The following is a 20,978-nucleotide window of genomic DNA, read 5'->3' as shown; positions in this document are numbered from 1 at the left end:
ATATGCCTCACTGGGCCCAATCACCACCTGACTGCTCTAAGCCCATCTTTTTGAATTATAAACCTGAACTGTAAACTTCAAAAATTACACTACTAGGTCACTAGCTACTTAAACTCTTTTCTTTATGGGAAGTAATTCAAATTGAACCTTAATCAATATGAACCAATCAATATGATTGATTTTATGTTCAAGTAAATCCTAAAGTTGTTCCTATAAATCTAAGTAAAAATTATAGATATATATAGATATATAGATATATATTTAATTTTTTATTTAAATAATAAAGGGTAGTACTTGTTTGAGGAGTAGAACCCAGTGATTCATCGCTTACATATAACGCCAAGTGCTCATCCCAACAAGTGCCCTCCTTAATTCCCATCACTCTTTTAGCCCATCCCCCCACCACCTCCATTCCAACAACCCTCAGTTTGTTCTTTGTATTTGAGAGTTTATTATGGTTTGCCTTCCTCTCTATTTTTATCTCATTTTCCTTCCCTCCCCCTATGTTTTTATCTGTTGTATTTCTTAAATTCCACATATGAGTGAAATCATATGATATTTTCCTTTTCCTGACTCACTTATTTCACTTAGCATAATACACTCTAGTTACATCCATGTTGTTGCAAGTGGCAAGATTTCATTCTTTTTGAACACCAAATAGTATTCCGTTGTATAAATATATACCACCTCTTCTTTATCCATTCATCAGTCGATAGATATTTGGACACTTTCCCTAGTTTGGCTATTGTTGATAGAGCTGCTATAAATATTGGGGTGCATGTGCCCTTTAAAATAAGCATTTTTGTATCCTTTGGATAAATAGCTAGTAGTGCAATGGCTGGGTTGTAGGGTAGTACTATTTTTAATTTTTTGAGGAGCCTCCATACTGTTTTCCAGAATGGCTACATCAGTTTGCATTCCCACCAACAGTGCAAGAGCGTTCCCCTTTCTCTGCATTTCAGCCAGCATCTTTTGTTTCCTGAGTTGCTAATTTTAGCCACTCTGACAGGAGTAAGTGGTATCTCATTGTGGTTTTGATTTATGTTTCCCTGATGATGAGTGATGTTGAGCATCTTTTCATGTGTCTGTTGGCCATCTGGATGTCTTCTTTGGAAAAGTGTCTATTCATGTCTTCTGCCACTTCCTCACTGGCTTATTTGTTTTTTGGGTGTTGAGTTTGGTACGTTGTTTATAGATTTTTGACACTAGCCCTTTTTCTGATATGTCAATTGCAAATATCTTATACTATTCTGTCAGTTGCCTTTTAGTTTTGTTGATTGTTTCCTTCACTGTGTAGAAGCTTTTTATCTTGATGAGGTGCCAGTAGTTCATTGTTGCTTTTATTTCCCTTGTCTTCAGAATTGAACTTCAGAAATTGCTGTGGCTGAGGTCAGAGAGGTTTCTGCCTGTTTTCTCCTATAGAATTTTGATGGTTTCCTGTCTCACGTTTAGGTCTTTTATCCATTTTCAATTTATTTTTATTTAAAAAAATTTTTTTAATGTTTATTTTTGAGACAGAGAGAGACAGAGCATGAATGGGGGAGGGTCAGAGAGAGAGGGAGACACAGAATCTGAAACAGGCTCCAGGCTTTGAGCAGTCAGCACAGAGCCCAACGCGGGGCTCACACTCACGGACAGTGAGATCGTGACCTGAGCCGAAGCCGGATGCTTAACCAACTGAGCCACCTAGGCGCCCCTCAATTTATTTTTATATATGGTCTAAGAAAGTGATCCAGGTTCATTCTTCTGCATGTTGCTGTCCAGTTTTCCCAGCACTATTTGCTGAAGACACTATCTTTTTTTTCCCATTGGATATGCTTTCCTGCTTTGTCAAATATTGGCTGGCCATACACATGTATGTTCCTTTCTGGGTTCTCTAGTCTATTCCATTGATCTACGTGTCTGTTTTTGTGTGAGTACCATACTGTCTTGACGATTACAGCTATGTAATACAGCTTAAAGTCCAGAATTGTGATGCCTTCAGCTTTGGTTTTCTTTTTCTTTTCTTTTCTTTTTTAATGTTTATTTATTTTTGAGAGAGAGAGAGAGACAGAGAGAGAGAGACAGAGAGCGAGCGGGGTAGGGGCAGAGAGAGAGGGAGACTTAGAATCCAAAGCAGGCTCCAGGCTCTGAGCTGTCAGCACAGAGCCCGACACAGGGCTCGAACCCACAAACTGTGTGACCATGACCTGAGCTGCAGTCGAACGCTTAACTGACTGAGCCAGCCAGGTGCCCCTTTGGTTTTCTGTTTCAGCACTACTTTGGCTATTTGGGGTCTTTTATGGTTTCATACAAATTTTAGGATTTTTTGTTCTAGCTCTGTGAAGTATGCTAGTGTTATTTTGATAGGGATTGCATTGGACATGTAGATTGCTTTGGGTATGATTGACATTTTAACAATATTTGTTCTTTTAATCAGTGAGCCTGGGATGTTTTTATATTTCTTTGTATCTTCTGTCTTTCTGTCATAAGCTTTCTATAGTTTTCAGTGTATAGATATTTCACCTCTTCTGTTAATTTATTCCTGGGTATCTTATGGTGTTTGGTGCAATTATAAATAGGATCAATTCCTTGATATCTCTTTCTGCTGCTTCATTATTGGTGTATAGCAATGCAACTGATTACTGTACATTGATTTTTATATCCTGCAACTTTGCTGAATTTATGTATCAGTTCTAGCAATTTTTTGTTGGACTCTTTCAGGTTTTCCATGTAGACTATCATGTCATCTGCAAAGAGTGAAAACTTGACTTCTTCCTTGTTGATTTAGATGCCTTTTATTTGTTTTTGTTGTCTGATTGCTGAGGCTAGGACTTCTGGTACTATGTTGAACAAAAGTGGTGAGAGTGGACATCCTTGTCATGTTCCTGACCTTAACTGGAAAGCTCTCAGAGTCCCTGGGTGGCTCAGTCAGTTAAGTAACCAACTCTTGATTTCAGCTGAGGTCATGATGTCACGGTTGGTGAGTTCGAGACCCGTGTTGGGCTCTGCGCTGACAGCGTGGAGCCTGCTTGGGATTCTCTCCCTCTCTCTCTACCCCTCTCCCAGTTGCGTTTCTCTCTCTCTTTCTCTCTGAAAAGTAAATAAACATTTTTTTAAAAAAGGGGAAACCTCAGCACCTGGCTGGCTCAGTCAGTTGAACATCCAATTTTAGCTCAGGTCATGATCTCACAGTTCATAAGTTTGAGCCCCACTTTGGGCTTTGTGCTGACAACTCACAGCCTCGAACCTGCTTTGGATTCTGTGCCTCCCTCTATTTCGGCTCCTCCCCTGCTCACACTCTTTCTCTCTCTCAAAATAAGTAAGCATAAACAATTTAAAAAAATAGGGAAACCTCTCAGTTGTTCCCAATTGAGAATGATATCATGTAGGCCTTTCATATATGGCTTTTGTGATGTTAAGGCATGTTTCTTATATCCCTACTTTCTTGAGGGTGTTTATCAAGAAAGGATGCTGTATTTTATTAAATGCTTTTTCTGCATATATTGATAGGATCGTGTAGTTCTTATTCTTTCTTCTACTAATGTGGTGTATTACGTTGATTGATTTGTGAATATTAAGCTACTCCTAAACCAAGGTGTGAATCCCACTTGGTCATGGTGAATAATTCTTTTAATATACTGTTGAATTTGGTTTTCTAGTATCTTGTTGAGAATTTTTGCATCCATGTTCATCAAGCATATTGACCTATAATCTTCCTTTCAGTGGGGTCTTTTTCTGGTTTTTGAATCAAGGTAATTCTGGCTTCATATAATGAGTTTGGAAACTTTCCTTCCATTTCTATTTTTTGGAACAGTTTGAGAAGAATAGGCATTAACTTTTCTCTAAATGTTTGGTAGAATTCCCCTGGGAAGCCATCTGCCCAGGACTCTTATTTGTTGGGAGATTTTTGATAACTGATTCAATTTCTTTGCTATGGTTACGGACCTGTTCAATTCTTTTATTTTTTCCTGTTTGAGTTTTGGTAGTGTGTTTCTAGGAATTTGTCAATTTCTTCCAGATTGCCCAGTTTGTTGGCATATAAGTTTTCACAGTATCCTCTTTAATTGTTTGTATTTTGGTGTTGTTTGTTGTAATCTCTTTCATTTGTGATTTTGTCTCTTTGTGTCCTCTCTCTTTTTGAGAAATCTAGGTAGTGGTTTATCAATTTTGTTTATTCTTTCAAAAATCCAACTTTTAGTTTTATTGATCTGTTCTGCTGGGTTTTTTTGGTTTGTTTCTATATGCTTATTTCTGCTTGAATCTTTATTATTCCCTATGTATTCTGGCTCTGGGCTTTATTTGCTGCTACTTTTCTAGCTCCTTTAGGTGTAAGGTTAGGTTGTGTATTTGGGACCTGTCTTGCTTCTTTATATAGGCCTAAATTGCAAATGTGCTTTCCTCTTAGGGCTGCCTTTGCTGCATCCCAAAGTGTTTGGACTGTTCTGTTTTCATTTTCATTTGCTTCCATGTATTTTTAAATTTCTTCTTTAATTTCCTGGTTAACCCATTCATTTCTTAGTAGGGTGTTCTTTAATCTCCATGTATTTGAGGGCTTTCATTTGTCTTGTGGTTGATTTTGTTTCATAGTGTTGTGATATGAACATATGCATGGTATGATATCAATATGTTTGTACCTGTTGAGTGTTGATTTGTAACCCAGTATGTTATCTATTCTGGAGAATGTTCCATGTGCACTTGAGAAGAATGTGTATTCTGCTTTAGGATGAAGTGTTTTGAATATGTCTGTTAAATCCATCCAGCCCAGTGTGTCATTCAAAGCCATTGTTTCCTTACTGATTTTAAAGTCTCTTAGTATTATGGTATTATTATTGATGAGTTTGTATTTGTGATGAATTGGTTTATATATTTAGGTTCTTCAAGTTGGGGGCATAATATTTACAATTGTTAGCTTTTGTTGATGATAAACCCCTTAATTATGACATAATGCCCTTCTTCATCTCTTGCTACAGTCTTTATTTTAAAATCTAGCTTGTCTGGCATAAGTATGGCTATTCCGGCTTTCTTTTGATATCCATTAGCATGATAAGATGGGTCTCAATGTGCAGGTGTCCTTAAGTCTCAAATGAGTCTCTTGTGGGCAGAATATAGATGGGTCTTGGTTTTTTACCCATTCTGATACCCTGTGTCTTTTGATTGAAGCATTTAGTCCACTTACATTTAGTGCCACTGTGTTACATGTACAGTAAGTGTTTCTGGTGATGTTCTCTGGTCTTTTGTAGTCTTTGCTGCTTTGTCCCTCTTTTTCCTCCACTCAGAGATTCCCCCTTAATATTTCTTGCAGGGCTCATTTAGTGGTCATGAAGTCCTTTAGTTTTTGTTTGGCTGGAAAAGTCTCTCTCCTTCTCTTCTGAATTACATCCTTGCTAAATAAAGAATTCCTGGCTGCATATTTTTCCTGTTCAGCATATTGAATATTTTCTGTCACTCTCTTCTGTCCTGCCAATTTTAAGTGGACAGGTCTCCTACTACCCTTATGTGTTTACTCTTGTAGATTAAGGGCCTTTTGTCCCTACCTGCTTTCATAATTCTCGTTTAATCTTTGTATTTTGCAAGGTTCACTATGATATGTCATGGTGTTACCTGTTTCTGTTGATTTTGAAGGGAGTTCTCTGTGCCTCTTGGACTTGGATGCTTGTTTCCTTCCCAAAATTAGGGATGTTCTCAGCTATACTTTGTTCAAATAAACTTTTGGCCCTTTTTCTCACTCCTCTTCTTCTGGGACTCCTATGATACGGATATTGTTTTGTTTCATGGAATAACTTAGTCCTCCAAGTCTTCTCTTGTGCTCTAGTAATTTCCTTTCCCTCTTTTTTCAACTTCATTATTTTCCATAATTTTATCTTATATTTCACCTGTTCTCTCCTTGGCTTCTTTTTCTTTTTAAAAAAACTTAAAATGGTTTTATCTACTTTTGAGAGAGAGTGACAGCATTAGCAGGGGAGGGACAAAGAAAGCAGAGACACAGAATCTGAAGCAGCCTCTAGGCTCTGACCTGTCAGCACAGAGCCCCATGTGGAGCTTGAACTCATGAGCTGTGAGATCATGACTTGAGCCTAAGTGAGATGCTTAATTGCCTGAGCCTCCTGGGTGCCCCTTTCCTATGCTTCTTCAGTCCTTTCTGTCACTGTATACAGTTTATTTTGCATCTCAGCTATAGCATTTTTAATTTTTTAATTCATCCTGACTAGTTCGTAGGTCTTTGATCTCAGCAGCAAGAGTTTCTCTGGTGTCCTCTGCTTTTTCAAGCCCAACTAGTAGACTTATGACTGTTGTTCTAAATTCTTGTTCAGATTTGTTTATATCTATTTTGGGCAAGTTCCTGGCTATGATTTCTTCTTGATCTTTCTTTTGGGGAGAATTTGTATGTCTTGTCATTTGGGCTAAGTTTCTGTTTTTTTGTGTGTGTTTTAAAAGCTTGTTATGTTTCATGCACCTGAGAGTACTTCTATATTAAAAAGGGGTCATACACTGTCCACAGCCTGGCACTTTAGAAAGTGTTTCTGATGTATGCTGTTTATACTCTGTTGTTGCATTTTGGCTGCTATTTCTCACTGGTGAATCCTCTGCAGAGCTTTTCCTTCCTTGCAGTGGTGGAGTGTTTGGACCTTTAACCAGTGTGTTTACACTTGTTTATTGAAGTAACCCTAGAAAAAAGTGGTGGGGGGAAGCCTGATTACATAAAAAGGGAATAGGAAAGGGAACAGAAAAACAGAGAATCAAAAAACTATAAGGCTGATTCCAAAAAAAAAAAAAAAAAAGAAAGGAAAAAAAGGAAAAAAAGCAGAAGAAGGAAAATGAAAGGAATAAAAAAGCCTGATCTAAAAAAAAAAAGAGAAAAGGAAGTGATAAAAAACAAATAAGAAACTATGAGCCTGATTACAAAAGAAAAAAAGAAGAAGGAGGCAAAAGGGAAAAAAAGAATTCTGTTCGTGTCTGGGGGTTGCTGACTGTGCTCGTCCTCTGGAGGAGAGACTGGCTGCTTTGGCTCAGAGTCAATCTTGCCCCAGTAAATAAGCAGTTACCAGGCACAGAGGGGCAGGGCTTGTTGTAAGTGGGTCCTGCCTCCACTGGGGGCCACTGTGTTGTTCTCTGAAGTCCCAATGTGTTGGTGTTGGGGGGGGGGAAATGGCACCACCTCAGTCTCTCATTCCCAGTTGGTGATCTCAACTCCTGCTGTTCAGGAAGCCCTCACAGAATAGGGAGGGAAGTCAACTTGCCCTGCTCCATAACTCTCCTGTGTTTTTTCTTTAGTGCACATATGGGATTCAAAACCCAGAGTCTTAAAGTACTCAGCACCACATGTATCCATTCCCCTTCTTCAACATAGAGCCACTCCACCATGCTGATGAAAGGTCTTTGACTAGAACCTACAGGGTCTTTTGACCTTGGGGAGGCAATAAACCCTTTTCCAAAAGTACTCCAGGAAGGGGACTATTCTCTCCCAGTATACTCCGGAGATCTCTACACCACCCTATGCACTCTGAGGCCAGCTCTGTCCTCCTTAGGAGCACATGCCACAGCTCCACTCTGGAGAAAGTTGTGCACTTCCAAAACCTCAGTATTTGAGCTCCAAAAGATGTTTGCAAAAAAAAAAAAAAAAAAAAAAAAAAAAAAGAATGGGAATATTTAGTACTTCTCACTCCCCAGAGAGGTTTTCCTCTTGTGCTAACTCAATGCTGCACTACCTCAACCCCTCTCTCTTTCTCTCCCTTTTGTCTCTTCACAGAAAGTGTTTCCTCCTCTCCATGGTACCGCCATTTTTCTCTCCCTAATTCACATCCATGCACCTCTCACTTGCTAAGGTCTCTCCCTCCAACTGTGGAGATCCTTCTGCCATCCTGCAGATGGATTTCCTGGGTGTTCCAAGTAATCTGATCCTAATACAGCTGTGTTTGAGGGATGAGGGAAGCCCAGAGTTCCTCTACTTCTCCTCCATCTTAACTCCTCCCATCTCCAATACTATATTGATTAGAAGTAGCAAAACAGATATCCTCAAATTGTTCTTCATCTTAAAGGAAAAGCCATCAGTCTTTCACTATTTATGATGTTAGCTGTGAGTTTTTCATATGGCCTTTATTACGTTGCAGTTTCCTTTTATTCTTAATTGCTGAATATTTTTATCATGAAAGTGTGTTGAACTTTTTCATATACCTTTCTGCATCAATAGATGATTGGGTGTTTTTTTCCTTCAGTGTTAATGTGGTGTGTTTCATTGATTTCCATGTTTTGAACCATCTTTGAATTCCAGGGATAAATTCCACTTGATCATAGTGTAAAACTTCTTAATATGCTGAGCTGGGGCACCTGGGTAGCTCAGTTAGTTAAGTGTTTTGGCTCAGGTTTTGGCTCAGGTCATGATCTCGCGGTTCGTGAGATTGAGCCCTACATTCGGCTCTGCACTGTCAGTGCAGAATCTCTCTCTGCCCCTCCCCTGCATGCACATGCTCTTTGTCTCTCAAAATAAATAAATAAACAAAAAGTCTCTAAAACATAAGCTGATGAACTGACTTGCTAGTGTTTTGTTGAAGATTTTTTTTGCATCAGTACTTGTCAGGGATATTGGTCTATGGTTTTCTGCTCTTGTAGTATCTTTAGTGTTAAGGTAATACTGACCTCATTGAATGAGCATTCCCTCCTCTTCAGTTTTCTTAAAGAGTTTGAGAAGGATTAGTGTTAATTCTTTAAACATATGGTAGAGTGCATCAGCAAAGAAATCTGGTTCAGGCCTTTTTTGTTGTGAGGTTTTTGATTACTGATTCAATTTCTTTAATAGTTGTGGTCTATTCAGATTTTATTTTTCTTCATTTCTAGTGTTAGTAGGTTGTGTATAGCTAGGAATTTGCCCATTTTATCTGCATAATCCAATTTGTTAGCACACAGTCATTCTTGGTATACTCTTGTGATCCTTTTTATTTCTGTAAAATTGGTAGTAATGTTCCTGCTTTCAATTCTTATTTTAGTAATTTGAGTTTCTCTCCTTTTTCTTAGTCAATCTAGCTAAAGATGTGTAAACTTTATTGATCTTTGTAAAGAAACAACTTTTGGTTTAATTGCTTTTCTCTATTGTGTTTCTCATCTCTATTTTATTAGTCACCTCTCGAATCTTTGTTTTCTTACTCCTGTTAGCTTTTGGGTTTAGTTTTTCTTCTTTTCCTAGTTTGTTAAGGTGTAAAGTTAGGTTGTTGATTTGAGGTCTTTCTTTTGTTTAAATATAAACATTTACAGCTATAAATTTCCCTTTTAGTACTGCTTTTGGTTCATCCCATAAATTTCATATATTGTGTTTTCATTGTCATTTGTCTCAGGGCATTTGTCTCCAATTATATTAGTTTGCTAGGGCTACCATAACAAAATAGCACACATGGGATGCTTTAAACAACAGAAATTTATTTTCTCATAGTTCTGGAGGCTGTAAGTCCAAGATCAAGGTGCTGGCAGGGTTAGTTATCTCTGATGCCTTTCTCCTTGGCTTGCAGATGGCTGCCTTCCTACTACCTCTTCACACTGTTGTCCTTTAGTGCACATGCACCTTTGGTGTCTCTCTGTGTGTCAAATGTCCTCTTCTTATAAGGACACCAGTCAAACTGGATTAGGATCCACCCAAATGGCCTCATTTAACTAAATTGCCTACTAAAGATATCTCCAAAAATAATCATATTTTAAGGTATTGGGGGTTAGGGCTTCAACATATGAGTTTTTTTTTGTTTTTTTTGTTTTTTTTTATTGTGAAGGGGAGACACAATTCAGCTCACAGCAGAGATTTTCTAATTTATCTTCTGAATTCTTCTTTGAGCCATTGGTTGGTTGTTTTGTTTAATTTCCACATATTTGTGCATTTTTATTTTTCCTTTTTGTTATTAGTTTCTAGTGAATTCCATTGTGATTGGAAAAGATACTTTGTATGATCTCAATGTTTTAAATTTATTAAAACTTATTTTATGGCATAACATATCGTCTATCTCAGAGAATGTTCCACGTGCACTTGAGAAAAATGTGTAATTCTTCTGTTTTGGGTAGAGTGTTCTGTGTATGTATTTTAGGTTCAATTTGTTTATAGTGTTGTATAAGGCCTCCAGTACTATATGTATCTTTTATTTGATTTCTAACCATCATTAAGAGTGGGACATTGAAGTCTGTAACCATTATTGTAGAGATATCTATCCCTTCAATTATGTCAATGTTTTCCTCATATCTTTTGGAGCTTGATGTTTGGTGCATATTATTTGTAATTGTTATTGACAGCATATAGTTGAATCATATTTTTTGTTTTGTTTTTATCCCTCTGCCAGCCTATGCCTTTTGATTAATGAGTTTAATATGTTGATATTTAAGGATCACTCATACGAGAAGAATTACTTTTTGGCCTTTTGTTTTATGTTTTCTGTATGCATTATAGCTTTTTATGTCTTATTTCCCTCATTACTGCCTTCCTCTATTACTGCCTTACTTTGTGTTTAGTTGTTTTTTTTATAGTGACATGTTTTGATTCCATTCTCATGTTTTGGGTGTATATTTTAATAATATTTTCTTTCTGCTTACCATGACAACTAGATATGATGTTCTAAAATTGTAACAACCTAATCTTAATTGATACCAACTTAACTACATACAAAAACTCTACTTCTATATGGTTATGCCCCTGTTTGTTATTGATATCACAAATTACATTTTTATACATCGTGTACCTAGTAACATAGATTTATAATTATTTTTATGAATTTATTTTTTAAATCCTGCAGAAAATAACTAGTGGAGTGTTAGGCTGAAGAAGTGGGAAACTGCTCTCATGTTTCCTGCTTCTTCATTCACAGCTGATTACAAACATTGCTTTTGAGCAGCCTGGGCTATAGGCTCTCCTTTCTGCCGTTAATTAAACTTAGCAGCCTGGCCCTGTTTGGGCAGAACAATGATAGACTCTCTGAAGCTCTGACTATATTTAGGTGAGGAATTATTGAATCCTCCCAACCCTTCTGAAAAATGGCACATGAGTAGGTGGCAGCTTCCCTGCTCACTTTCCTTCCTCAGGTCTGCTTTTTGTCAATGAACACACTTGTCTGTTTTCTGTGTGATCACTTTCGTGGCAAACCCAGCTTTTCCCAGCCTGCTCATTTGCTTTTTCCCTTCTGGAAATGTTGTTTGGACCAGTGAATCCAGGATGAAAACAGGACAGAAACAAGAGTCAGAAAGAGAGGGAGAGATAGATGAAGGCAGTAGCAGAATTTTGTATTCCTTGTTACTGGCTCTGGGTTCCCTGTCAGGTAGAGCTAGCTTCTGTGCCTGCATTGATGATGCCTACATGATATAGGGCTTGTGAAAGACTGAGAGAAAACCTCTTCCTCTACCACTGATAACCAAACCATTACCTCTCCAGTGTGTCCTTTGTACTAATCATTGTCTCTTGTCTGGCCTTTAGAAGTGTGACTCTTCTCAGAAGTGTTAATATATCAGGCCTTCAATATTTTTAACATTCTTCAATACTTTTTTCTCAATAAAATGACATAAACACTGTAGGAATGCCAAATGTTTGGATCTATAAAGAACTAGGGTGTCTGGGCCTATGGAAACTATTATAGATGGGGGAGGGCTAGAATGTATTACCAACACTGTCCATCTTGTAGGTTGGCACAAATAGATCTTAACAATAATGCAGCAAGGTTTCTTGACAATGGTGGACCTGAATTAATTCTGGCTGTTTAAAATTTACTGCTTAAGGGTGTAAAATGTGGCTAATACCCAGGGCTTTGGGGACAGGGATTTGTTCCCTTCTATAACTGGAAGGCATAGTAAAGGGGGCAGGCTCTTTATGGACCATAGGCACCAAGACTCTTCTTGACCCAGTGACTCCACTTCTAGGAACTTTTGGAGGCACACACTAAAACATCTACTAGGACTCTCATAATGTTTGTTACTTATATTAGTAAGAAGTAGAAATTCCCTAAATTTCCAACATTTCCATCACGTTAAGCCTTGTGTGGTGATCCATGTAATAGAATATGATGCCAACATTTAAATCACATTACAGAAGAATATTTAATAACAGAAATGCTAGTGACATAGCTAAGTTAAACAATTAGAAGAGAGGACAAAGCAATTTATATATTTGAATATATGTCTGAACACATGCATATTTGAAGCTGACTTTAAAAATATTCATGTATATGTAGAAAAAAACTGAAAAGAAGTTTTTTATTTTTAATTTTTTAAAAGTTTTTATTTAAATTCCAGTACTGTTGGGGCGCCTGGGTAGCTCAGTCAGTTAAGTGTCTGACTCTTAATTTTGGCTCAGGTCATGATCTCATGGTTTGTGAGTTTGAGCCCCACATCAGGCTCTGCGCTGATGGTGTGGAGCCTGCTTGGGATTCTGTCTCCCTCTCTCTCTTTTCCTCCCCTGCTTGCTCTCGATCTCTCTCAAAATAAATAAAAACAAACTTAAAAAAATAAATTCCAGTATAGTTAACATACAGTGTAATATTAGTTTCAAGTATATGATAGTGATTCAACACTTCCACACATCATCTGGTGCTCCTTACAAAAGGTGCACTCCTTAATCCCCATAACCTAGTTCACCCACCCCCCCCCCACCTCTTGTAACCATCAGTTTGTTCTCTATAGTTAAGAGTCTTTAAATGTTCACAACTGGCATCTCTGAATTACAGAACTGTATACACTCATTTTATCTGTTATCCTCTTCTTTAGTTTCTAAGTTACTCAAATAAGTATTGGCCACTTAAATTTACAAGCATATATGAATTTTGCAAATTTATATCCACAGTTGTTGAGTCACTAGGGAAAATGGATACTGTTGAATTTTGTGAATTTTAAAAGCACCCTGGTTTAGATGTGAAGTCATAAAAATGTCAGTGAGATTTCTTTTATCAGAAGGAGAAAAGGTCAGGAATATTTCATCAATATTTCATCAATATTTTCTACCTTAATTAAGCCAAAATGACCCTGGAATTTGTGTTTCTTGGGGAATCCTGAATCTTTTTTATGTGCAGTTTGTGAGTTTTCTATCCTCCAGGACAGCAGGTCAGGGGTCCTTTGCAATAACAGGGTCTGAAGGCCTCTCTGTGCTTCCCCTCTTTGCAAAAAGAAATTTACTTGGAACAATGGAAAATAATGTGTCGACAGTGTGAAATTAAGTTTTAAATTTCTGAAATATACTGAAATATTTATGGGAAATTTACTAGTGAAACATTTTATTTTTGGCTCTTTAGAATCGTAACTCAATAATCAAAAGCCTAGAAACTACTCTCTGTATGTTTAACTACAATTATAAGATACTATGTGTACACAAAGTGCACTAGAAATGTTAAATAATGAAATCAGCCAGATGTGCCAACCAGAGAAAATACAAATATATTTCTGACTTTTCCCTACTTTGATTTTCTTCCTTCATGGCCACAAGGTGAATTCTCAGCATTGCACACTGTGGTTCTACTGTGAGCTGTGCTGACAGCCTGTGGGTAGTACTTTCCAAGGAGCAATAGCACATCACCCTTTTGAGCATTCTCTGCTCTTCAGAGGGTCAGTGGTGATTCTGAGCTCATTACTGATTTAATGCTTTAGAAAACTGTTTCATGGAGTCAAAAAGCCCTCCCATGCAAATAAGCCACAACTAATGGGATTTAAGTAATTCATTATTAAGTATTTAAGCACTTCCATTGAACTGGGTGCCACTTAAGGTACCAGATAAAACAAGATGGAAATGACATGGCAGCCATTCATAAGAGGCTAAGTGTAATAGAAATCATTGAATCAATAGCTAAGCCCCATGCTTTCCATTTATATGTCCTAATTTAGTGTGACTTATTTAGTGAGTTTTTTTTTCTTTTATCCGCATTATACATCTGAGAAAATGGAAGCTCAGAGTGGGTAAATAGTGTGAGTGAGGTCATTGTAATGGTCACCTCTCCCAGAAGTGCTATGTAACAAACCACCCCAGGGAGTAACAGAAAACACTGGATATTAGTTGACTCATTGAAGCATTTCTGTAAATGTACCTGAGGCCCTATTCTTTTACAGTTATGAGACATGAAAATTTTAAAAGCCCAACTAATAGTGTAACCCAGTTTGAATAGCTAAAGGGCACTAATTAAATCCCTCAAATGGAATTAATCTTTTATCTTGTTTATTTCCTTTGCTAGTTGGGGCATCTCTTCTATACCTTGTTCTCTGCCATGCTCTTCTCCCTGGCTGTTAAAGCTCCTGCAGACAGAGTCCTCAGTCATCTGTGTTTCCCATTAAAAGTGCTCAGGGCTGCCCAGAGGTGCCTTTCAGACAACACTTGGTGGCCCAAGACAGACTCCTTTCCTGACTTTGGCATGGAGTGGTGGGTATTGTTAGACACAGCTTGGGACCTTGGTCTTATTTATCCAAGAGACTGAGTCTTATTGTCTGTATCACAAGTGCATGCTTGAATGAGAGGGAGAAAGGGGGTGGAAATATTTTTCTTGGTTTTGTTTTGCATTTATGATCTGAAGTACTATTATTTCCCTGGGTGAGTGTTTCATGGCATCCGCAGCAGCTCTGTGTTTCCTTTAGGAAAGAAAATGCACTAGTGTGTAAAATGACATATTACCAACAGTTAGGAATGAAAATTATTTCTGCAGCTTGTGGGCTCTGTTGTGCCTGTGCAATTATTTCCATATCAAAAGCTCCTATTTGGATAAGTTTATGGTGGCTTTTCCTCTAGTATAGGCCAGAACAGTGGAAGGGGGTCTCACACAGTGTGAACCTTTGCTTTGCTTCATTTGTGGCTTGCATAACCCTGAGAGACCCCTCCCTGCCATTTTATCATTTCATTTTGACCCCATGGGCCCTGACTTCTGCTTCTTGGAATTTTATGGGAAGCCATTAAGATATTTAAAATGTGTGATCTTAGGAAGTAGAATTTTCTAAGTATAGAAAGGCCCATCAGACTCTGAATGGTTTTCTCCATGAAAAGCTCTGTATGGGATGGCAAAGGTGGCTGGAATCTACTGTTAATGCTAAAGTACGCCTAAAAGTATCAATCCCACAGCATCTGGTTTTCTATGTGAGTTTCTGCTTTGCATTTCCAACCTGGTTTATGCTGGGGAGAAGAGTTGTTTCTAATTGTGTCTCCTAAAACTCCTGCTTTTTACAATTCAGGTATAACTTCTGTATGATTACTGAATCACAGGCATGTTCTTGAAGGTAGCCCCCAATTACCATTGTCTTTGTGTTGGTGATGCCTTTTCCTTCACTATGTCTTTCAGGTCTCACTCTTCTTTACCTCAGTGCTCCAACTCCAGGTCAAAAGACCCCTGCTTTACAGAAAATACCCCTTTGCTGGGAAATTCCTCACAGGAGAAAGGGTGAGTTTCCCCCCACTCTCTTCTTCTAAAATTAAGAAATCTCTGAGCATTTCCCTTGTCACTTATGCTAGAAAATTTCTTCCTAAGGTATGAATTTTTGTCTGACATGTTGTTTGGTCTCTGCCAGGTCTTTGTCAATTCAATGTAGTAAATATTCATGATTCTAGTAGTTGTATTGTGTGGCTTATGAATTTCCAAATAACCATGAGCATAACCCTGTAATGATTAAATAATACATGTGCACATTCATGATGTACACAGCTCTCATGGGCCATCTTACCAGGCCAGGGCTGTCAACTGGGGGTGAAGAAGATACTGTCCAGAGATATGTCTTTTGTTGTCACAGCTGGGGAAGGGGTACTATTGACGTTTAAGGGTAAAGGCCAGGGATGCTGCTAAACATGCTACAATACACAGAACACTTCCCCACAACAAGAATTACCTGGCTCAAATGACAATAGCAATGAGGTTAAAAATGTATGATGTAAGAGAAAACTCTACTTCCTTCAAGTTTGAAGGTCCTACTGGGGACAAACCATGATGGTTCTGAAATCTCTGAGCAGAGCTGATCTGGAGGATAACTTACTCTGTCCCCTAGAATGAAGGGCCCTGGCCTAGGTATCCAAGCTCATCTCTTCTTCCTTTTGTGGGCAACTTTTGGAAGCCCAAACCACCTGCTCAGTATCCCATGATTCCCTATACATTACAAACTTAGTGGCATTGTCATGGGCCCTTCCTTTCCTGCCCTCTGACCCCATGCATTTGCATCAGCAGGCAGGCTGCTGTGTTACTTGCACTCATCTCCCTCCCAGACTCTGAGGAGCTGCCCACCCTCTCTCCAGCCTTATCTGCAGCCTGTCTGCATGGGGGTGGGGCTTCATATTTTACAGAGTAAATCAAAATTCTTTTGGGTACTTGTATGCCATGTGGATTCCTGGTCTCACTTGCCAAAGACTCACCCCATTTAGATAGGGTGTAGGAATGTAGATTTATCACCTCCAAGTTCAGAGACAATCTGGCATCCTCCAGAAGATTCCTGATGACAAGCTGTGTCTCTCTAAAAGGTTCCCACTGAGCCCTTTGATTAGAGGATCCTCCTCCCCTTCTGGCTCTCCAGGGCAGTCTCATTCAACTTCAAAGGGGCTCAAATGTCACCTCTTTTATGAAACATTTGTCCTCCCCATCTCCCCACCAACTCCCTCAAGGGTTAATGCCTCTTCTGAGCTCTCAATACCACATTTATGCCTATACTTCAGAATATGCCCATATGTTCCATGGTTATGCCTACCAGCCTGTGTCTTCATCTTACATCCCAGTGTCCAGCACAGTCCCTGAAACCAGGAAGATAACTTATTTTTTCTCCATTTCTCCTAATAAATAACTTTGAAAACAAACACTTCATACATTGATTCCCTTAATGTTTTCCTTTGAATTACTTGGCAAACCATTAACATTATTTTATAACCCATGTTTCATTGGAAAAGCATAATGTGCAGCATTTGTACTGGGCATATGGAGTGCAGAAACATGCTCTGGGATGCCAAGCTGTGCCTCATGTCACAAAACCACTTCAGGGGAGCAGAACATGAGTCAGGTTTTGTTTCCCTTTTTTTCAGGGGTTTGAAGGCAGGTATGTGCAGCTGATGGTACAAGGGTCAGAGCATGCTCTGCATCTGCACTGACCAGCATAGTTACCATGCATCAAGGTGTTATTCAAAGTCAAATTAATTAAAATTAAATAAAATAAAAAATTCAGTTCTTCAGTTACATACTTTCAGTGACCAATGAACATGTGTGACTACCTTACTGGATAGGGCAGAGAACACTCCTATCCACCATAGAAAGTTCTATTGTACAGCATTGCTCTAGAAATACTGACGTTAGCTGCCCTGTTGCCGCTTCTAAAAGAAGTTTCCTTAGTTCCAATTTTGGTTACAGTTGTATTTGTTTACCAGCTGGGGGTGGGGGGGTTGTGATATTATTCCTTACACATGAGTATTTCCTGGTCACAAACTGTATATTTTCAGTATTGATTAGTTTGTAGCACTGTCAGCATCATTTATTATTGTTACATATTGGTTTCACACAGCCTAATTTGCATCTTTGGGCTTCTCAGTATGAATAAGACTACTTTTTTTCTTGTTGTGAACCAGTTTGAAGGCAATTATGGGTATTCAGGAGAATCACAATGTCCTGTAGAGCTAGCTGGGCTTGAGAGCCATCATTTGTTTCTAAGTTCATGGCCTTTTATGGCAATATTGTGATCCAATGAGTATTCCAAGCAATATATGAAAACACTGGGCTTTGATGCAACCTCATTAGACTCAAGTACATCTGTACTGAGCAGGTTGTTCAGAAGCCCAAAGATTCAACTAAAAGTCAATGGATATGTCTACATGTAATTTTGAGAAAAGTTTGTGATTCCTCTTGAATCATCCTTCTAGATATAGGTTCCATCCTTGGGATCATCTAGTCCAACACTAATGTTCTCCACTCCTGCTCATGCTCATGTACAGGCTGGGTGGAAAAGCCAGGTAGATCATCTTCCCTATAGCTCTATTATAGAAAGATAACTATATAGAAGAGGAAAGGTTTACACCACTCACTCTGCAATAGGACAAGTATAACAACTAGGTATTGAGAATTGCAACATAATCAAAGAGAAAGCAATTACCAAAATGAGCTGGAGCTGGTCTGAGACAGAAATAGCTTTATTGTAAAGTTCCAAATTCAGAACAAACTGATGTTTCTTGAAAGTCCACAATTCATTTTGAAGACTTGAGTTACCCCACATGATTTTCCTTAAGATAAGTGTCCTGTGATGTCAAGAAAGACATATTTCTACTAGTTGGACAGCATTAAAATGTCTGTGGTCCTTTTAAAAACTAGAATTGATTCCACATTTCACACTCACCACTGAAATGAAATCTTTTTTTGGAGATGCTACTATTTCTGTGAAAATAACTACAAAGTCTTGCTTTCCAGGTCATGGGGCATGCCTATTTGCCATCCAGAGTTTATCACTGCTGAAGAATCTTGGGGGAACAGCTCAGCGGAGTGGGATGGAGGATCTCTGCTGAGCAAAGACTTGGCTGGTTCCTCTGGATCTGCCTCCCAAGAGAAAGGGGAGCTTCTGGACAGTGCTCACATCAGGTCCCGTCTTTTGAAACTGAGGTAGGGAGACTTTAAGTGCTAGCACTGGAACAGGGTGCTGGTTGTACAGAGCATCCCATTTGTCTGGGACTGAACTGTGGTGGGGGGGTGTCTCACCCTCACTACATCCTTCCCAAGTGGCAGAGTGAAGATGAGGAGGAAGGGTTTTCATATTTGGCTAGGCTGCACTTTTCCTGGAAGATTTTTAACCTTTTCTCCAGTTCCTGGAAGATATGTAAGGTGACACTGCTAATTGGCATGGATCTGTGAGGCTATAAGACGGCCCAATTACAAACCTAAATGACTAACATCCTACACTCCTTCCTGTTTGTGATTCAGGGGTCTTCATGACCTTGAGGTTTGCAGATGGAATCAGTTCACTTCAGCAGTCCTCATGGTGTTTTAGAAGCTGATATGATCCCTTGAAGTTAGTGATAAAGCATGTTATTAAAAAGGTTGGGTGCATCTTTCAGGAAACTGTGTTGTTGGGCTGGGTGTGAGTTGGGAGCCTGAGACTGCGCACATGTGAGGAAAGGGGTTGGTGGTAGTAGTGGTGGAAAGGCTGTGCTCATGCATGTGTAGGAGGTCTTAGGCATGCATATGTGTGGGAGGGCTGAGAGCATTGTAGAGGACTATGCAAGCTGGCCAACTATTGCTGGAGCACCTTTACTCTCCCTGCTTTGTTTTCTGGGCTTCCATAGGTACATTTATTTAAAGGAAAGTTCATGTTGAGACCAACATGTTTGAAAGTGGCATCTCCAGGGACAGAATAAGGCTTGGGGACCCTGGTAATCAGGTTCTCATTCCAGATATGTTCTGAGGTAGCTGAGGGACCAGCAGAGTCAGATACCTCTGTGCAACTGTCTCCTTTTCAACCTTGAGTCTCCCTCACTACAGCAGAAGCCTGTGTGGGCTTCTGCTAAGATGGTCTGTGGGAAACCTCACTGATAGGTGAGAAGACACTATGTAGATATCAGACACTAGTGTTATTATTTGTCTACATTAGGGGAACTGTCTTTTCTGAAGCTATTTGAAGGGCTGATTACAAGTGTACCTATCTGTATGCCCAAAGTACACTTGACTGTTCCCAGAGAGGCCCACTGTCAATTATTCTATTGATCTTCCTAGCAATCTTGAGAGATAGATGAAGAAAGGGGACTTCATGGAGGTTAAGGATTTTGCCCAGGGTCATGCAACTTGTAAGCTGAGGTGGGTATGCAGGGATGTTACCCCACATTCCCCATTTGTGCTTGACTATGGAGATATCATTTCCCAGCATGCTCCCCAGCCATGTATAGCTTTTTTCATGATGACTGGTCTCAGCTGTCTGCATAGATATGATAAATATTTGGCCATAGAATCTGCTATGAAATTATGTGAATAGTGTGAAAGTGTGTGAATAGGGATCTGGTCCCATGGGCTACCAGGACAGTAAGCCCTGACATCCTTCCTCAACTGGTTTGTTCACAGCTCCAGAGGATGCCAGGTTCTTCAACTGTCCTGTACCATGGAAAAATTAAACTTTACTTTCTGTAATTACTCTATATTCTAGGATTCATAGAATAGTTTCATTGAGCTTGCCACTGAACTAAAAATTTTAGTGCTATTCTTTTTAACAGGTTTAAAAGGTACCATGTATGATCATTAAAGAAACTTTGAAAACATATTTTGGTTTGTCAACTCTGCTGTATATGTCAGTTATGTAGAAAAATGTTTTTAGAATAATGCCTCTTTCTTTAAAAAACTATCATTTTGATTCACATTTATTACTATTTTTTAAATTTGAGTATAGTTGACATATAATATTTTATTTTTAGATATACAGAACAGTGTTTCAGCAACTGTCTATGTCATCCTACTCTCAACATAAGTGTAGCTACCATCTGTCACCATGCAACACTCTTAAAATACCATGGACTATATTCAGTACTATGCTGTACTTTTTTTATTCCTGTGTTTTGTTCATTCTATAACTGGAAGACTGTATTTCCTCCTCCCCTTCACCCCTTTTGCCCATCCCTCAACCTCCCTCCTCTCTGGAAACCATCTGTATTTATAGGTCTGAGTCTGCTTTTTGTTTATTCATTTGTTTTGTTTTTTAGATTTCATATGTGAGTAAAATCAAATGGTATTTGTCTTTCTCTTTTTGACTAATTTCACTTAGCATAATATCTTCTAGGTCCATCCATGTTGTCACTGATGGCAAGATCTTTTCCTTTTTTATGGCTAAGTAATATTCTATTCTATGTAAATATAAATATAAATACACATACACATGCACCACATATTTTATATCCTTTCATTTATTGAAGGACACTTGGGCTGCTTCCATATCTTGGCTATTGTAAATAATGCTACAATAAACATAAGGGTGCATATATATTTTTGAATTAATGTTTTTGTTTTCTTTGGGTAAACACCCAGCAGTGGAATTATTGGATCATATGGTATTTCTATTTTTAATTTTTTTGAGGAATCTCCATA

At 38.6% G+C, this 20,978-nt stretch overlaps 1 protein-coding gene across 3 annotated transcripts in view; it reads left to right on the top strand.

Annotated features, from left to right (window-relative positions):
• OCA2 (OCA2 melanosomal transmembrane protein) overlaps nt 1-20,978 on the top strand; it is a 492,350-nt gene that overhangs the window by 82,419 nt on the left and 388,953 nt on the right. For all 3 annotated transcript variants that reach the window (XM_027067861.2, XM_053223670.1, XM_053223671.1), the window contains exons 3-4: nt 15,243-15,341; nt 18,327-18,515. In XM_027067861.2, the coding sequence (XP_026923662.1) occupies nt 15,243-15,341; nt 18,327-18,515 (288 nt within the window). The remainder of the gene's footprint in view (nt 1-15,242; nt 15,342-18,326; nt 18,516-20,978) is intronic.

The sequence above is a fragment of the Acinonyx jubatus genome, chromosome B3 (assembly GCF_027475565.1).
Source record: "Acinonyx jubatus isolate Ajub_Pintada_27869175 chromosome B3, VMU_Ajub_asm_v1.0, whole genome shotgun sequence".
Classification (NCBI taxonomy): domain Eukaryota; kingdom Metazoa; phylum Chordata; class Mammalia; order Carnivora; family Felidae; genus Acinonyx; species Acinonyx jubatus.
This window is presented reverse-complemented; position numbering and strand designations above follow the sequence as displayed.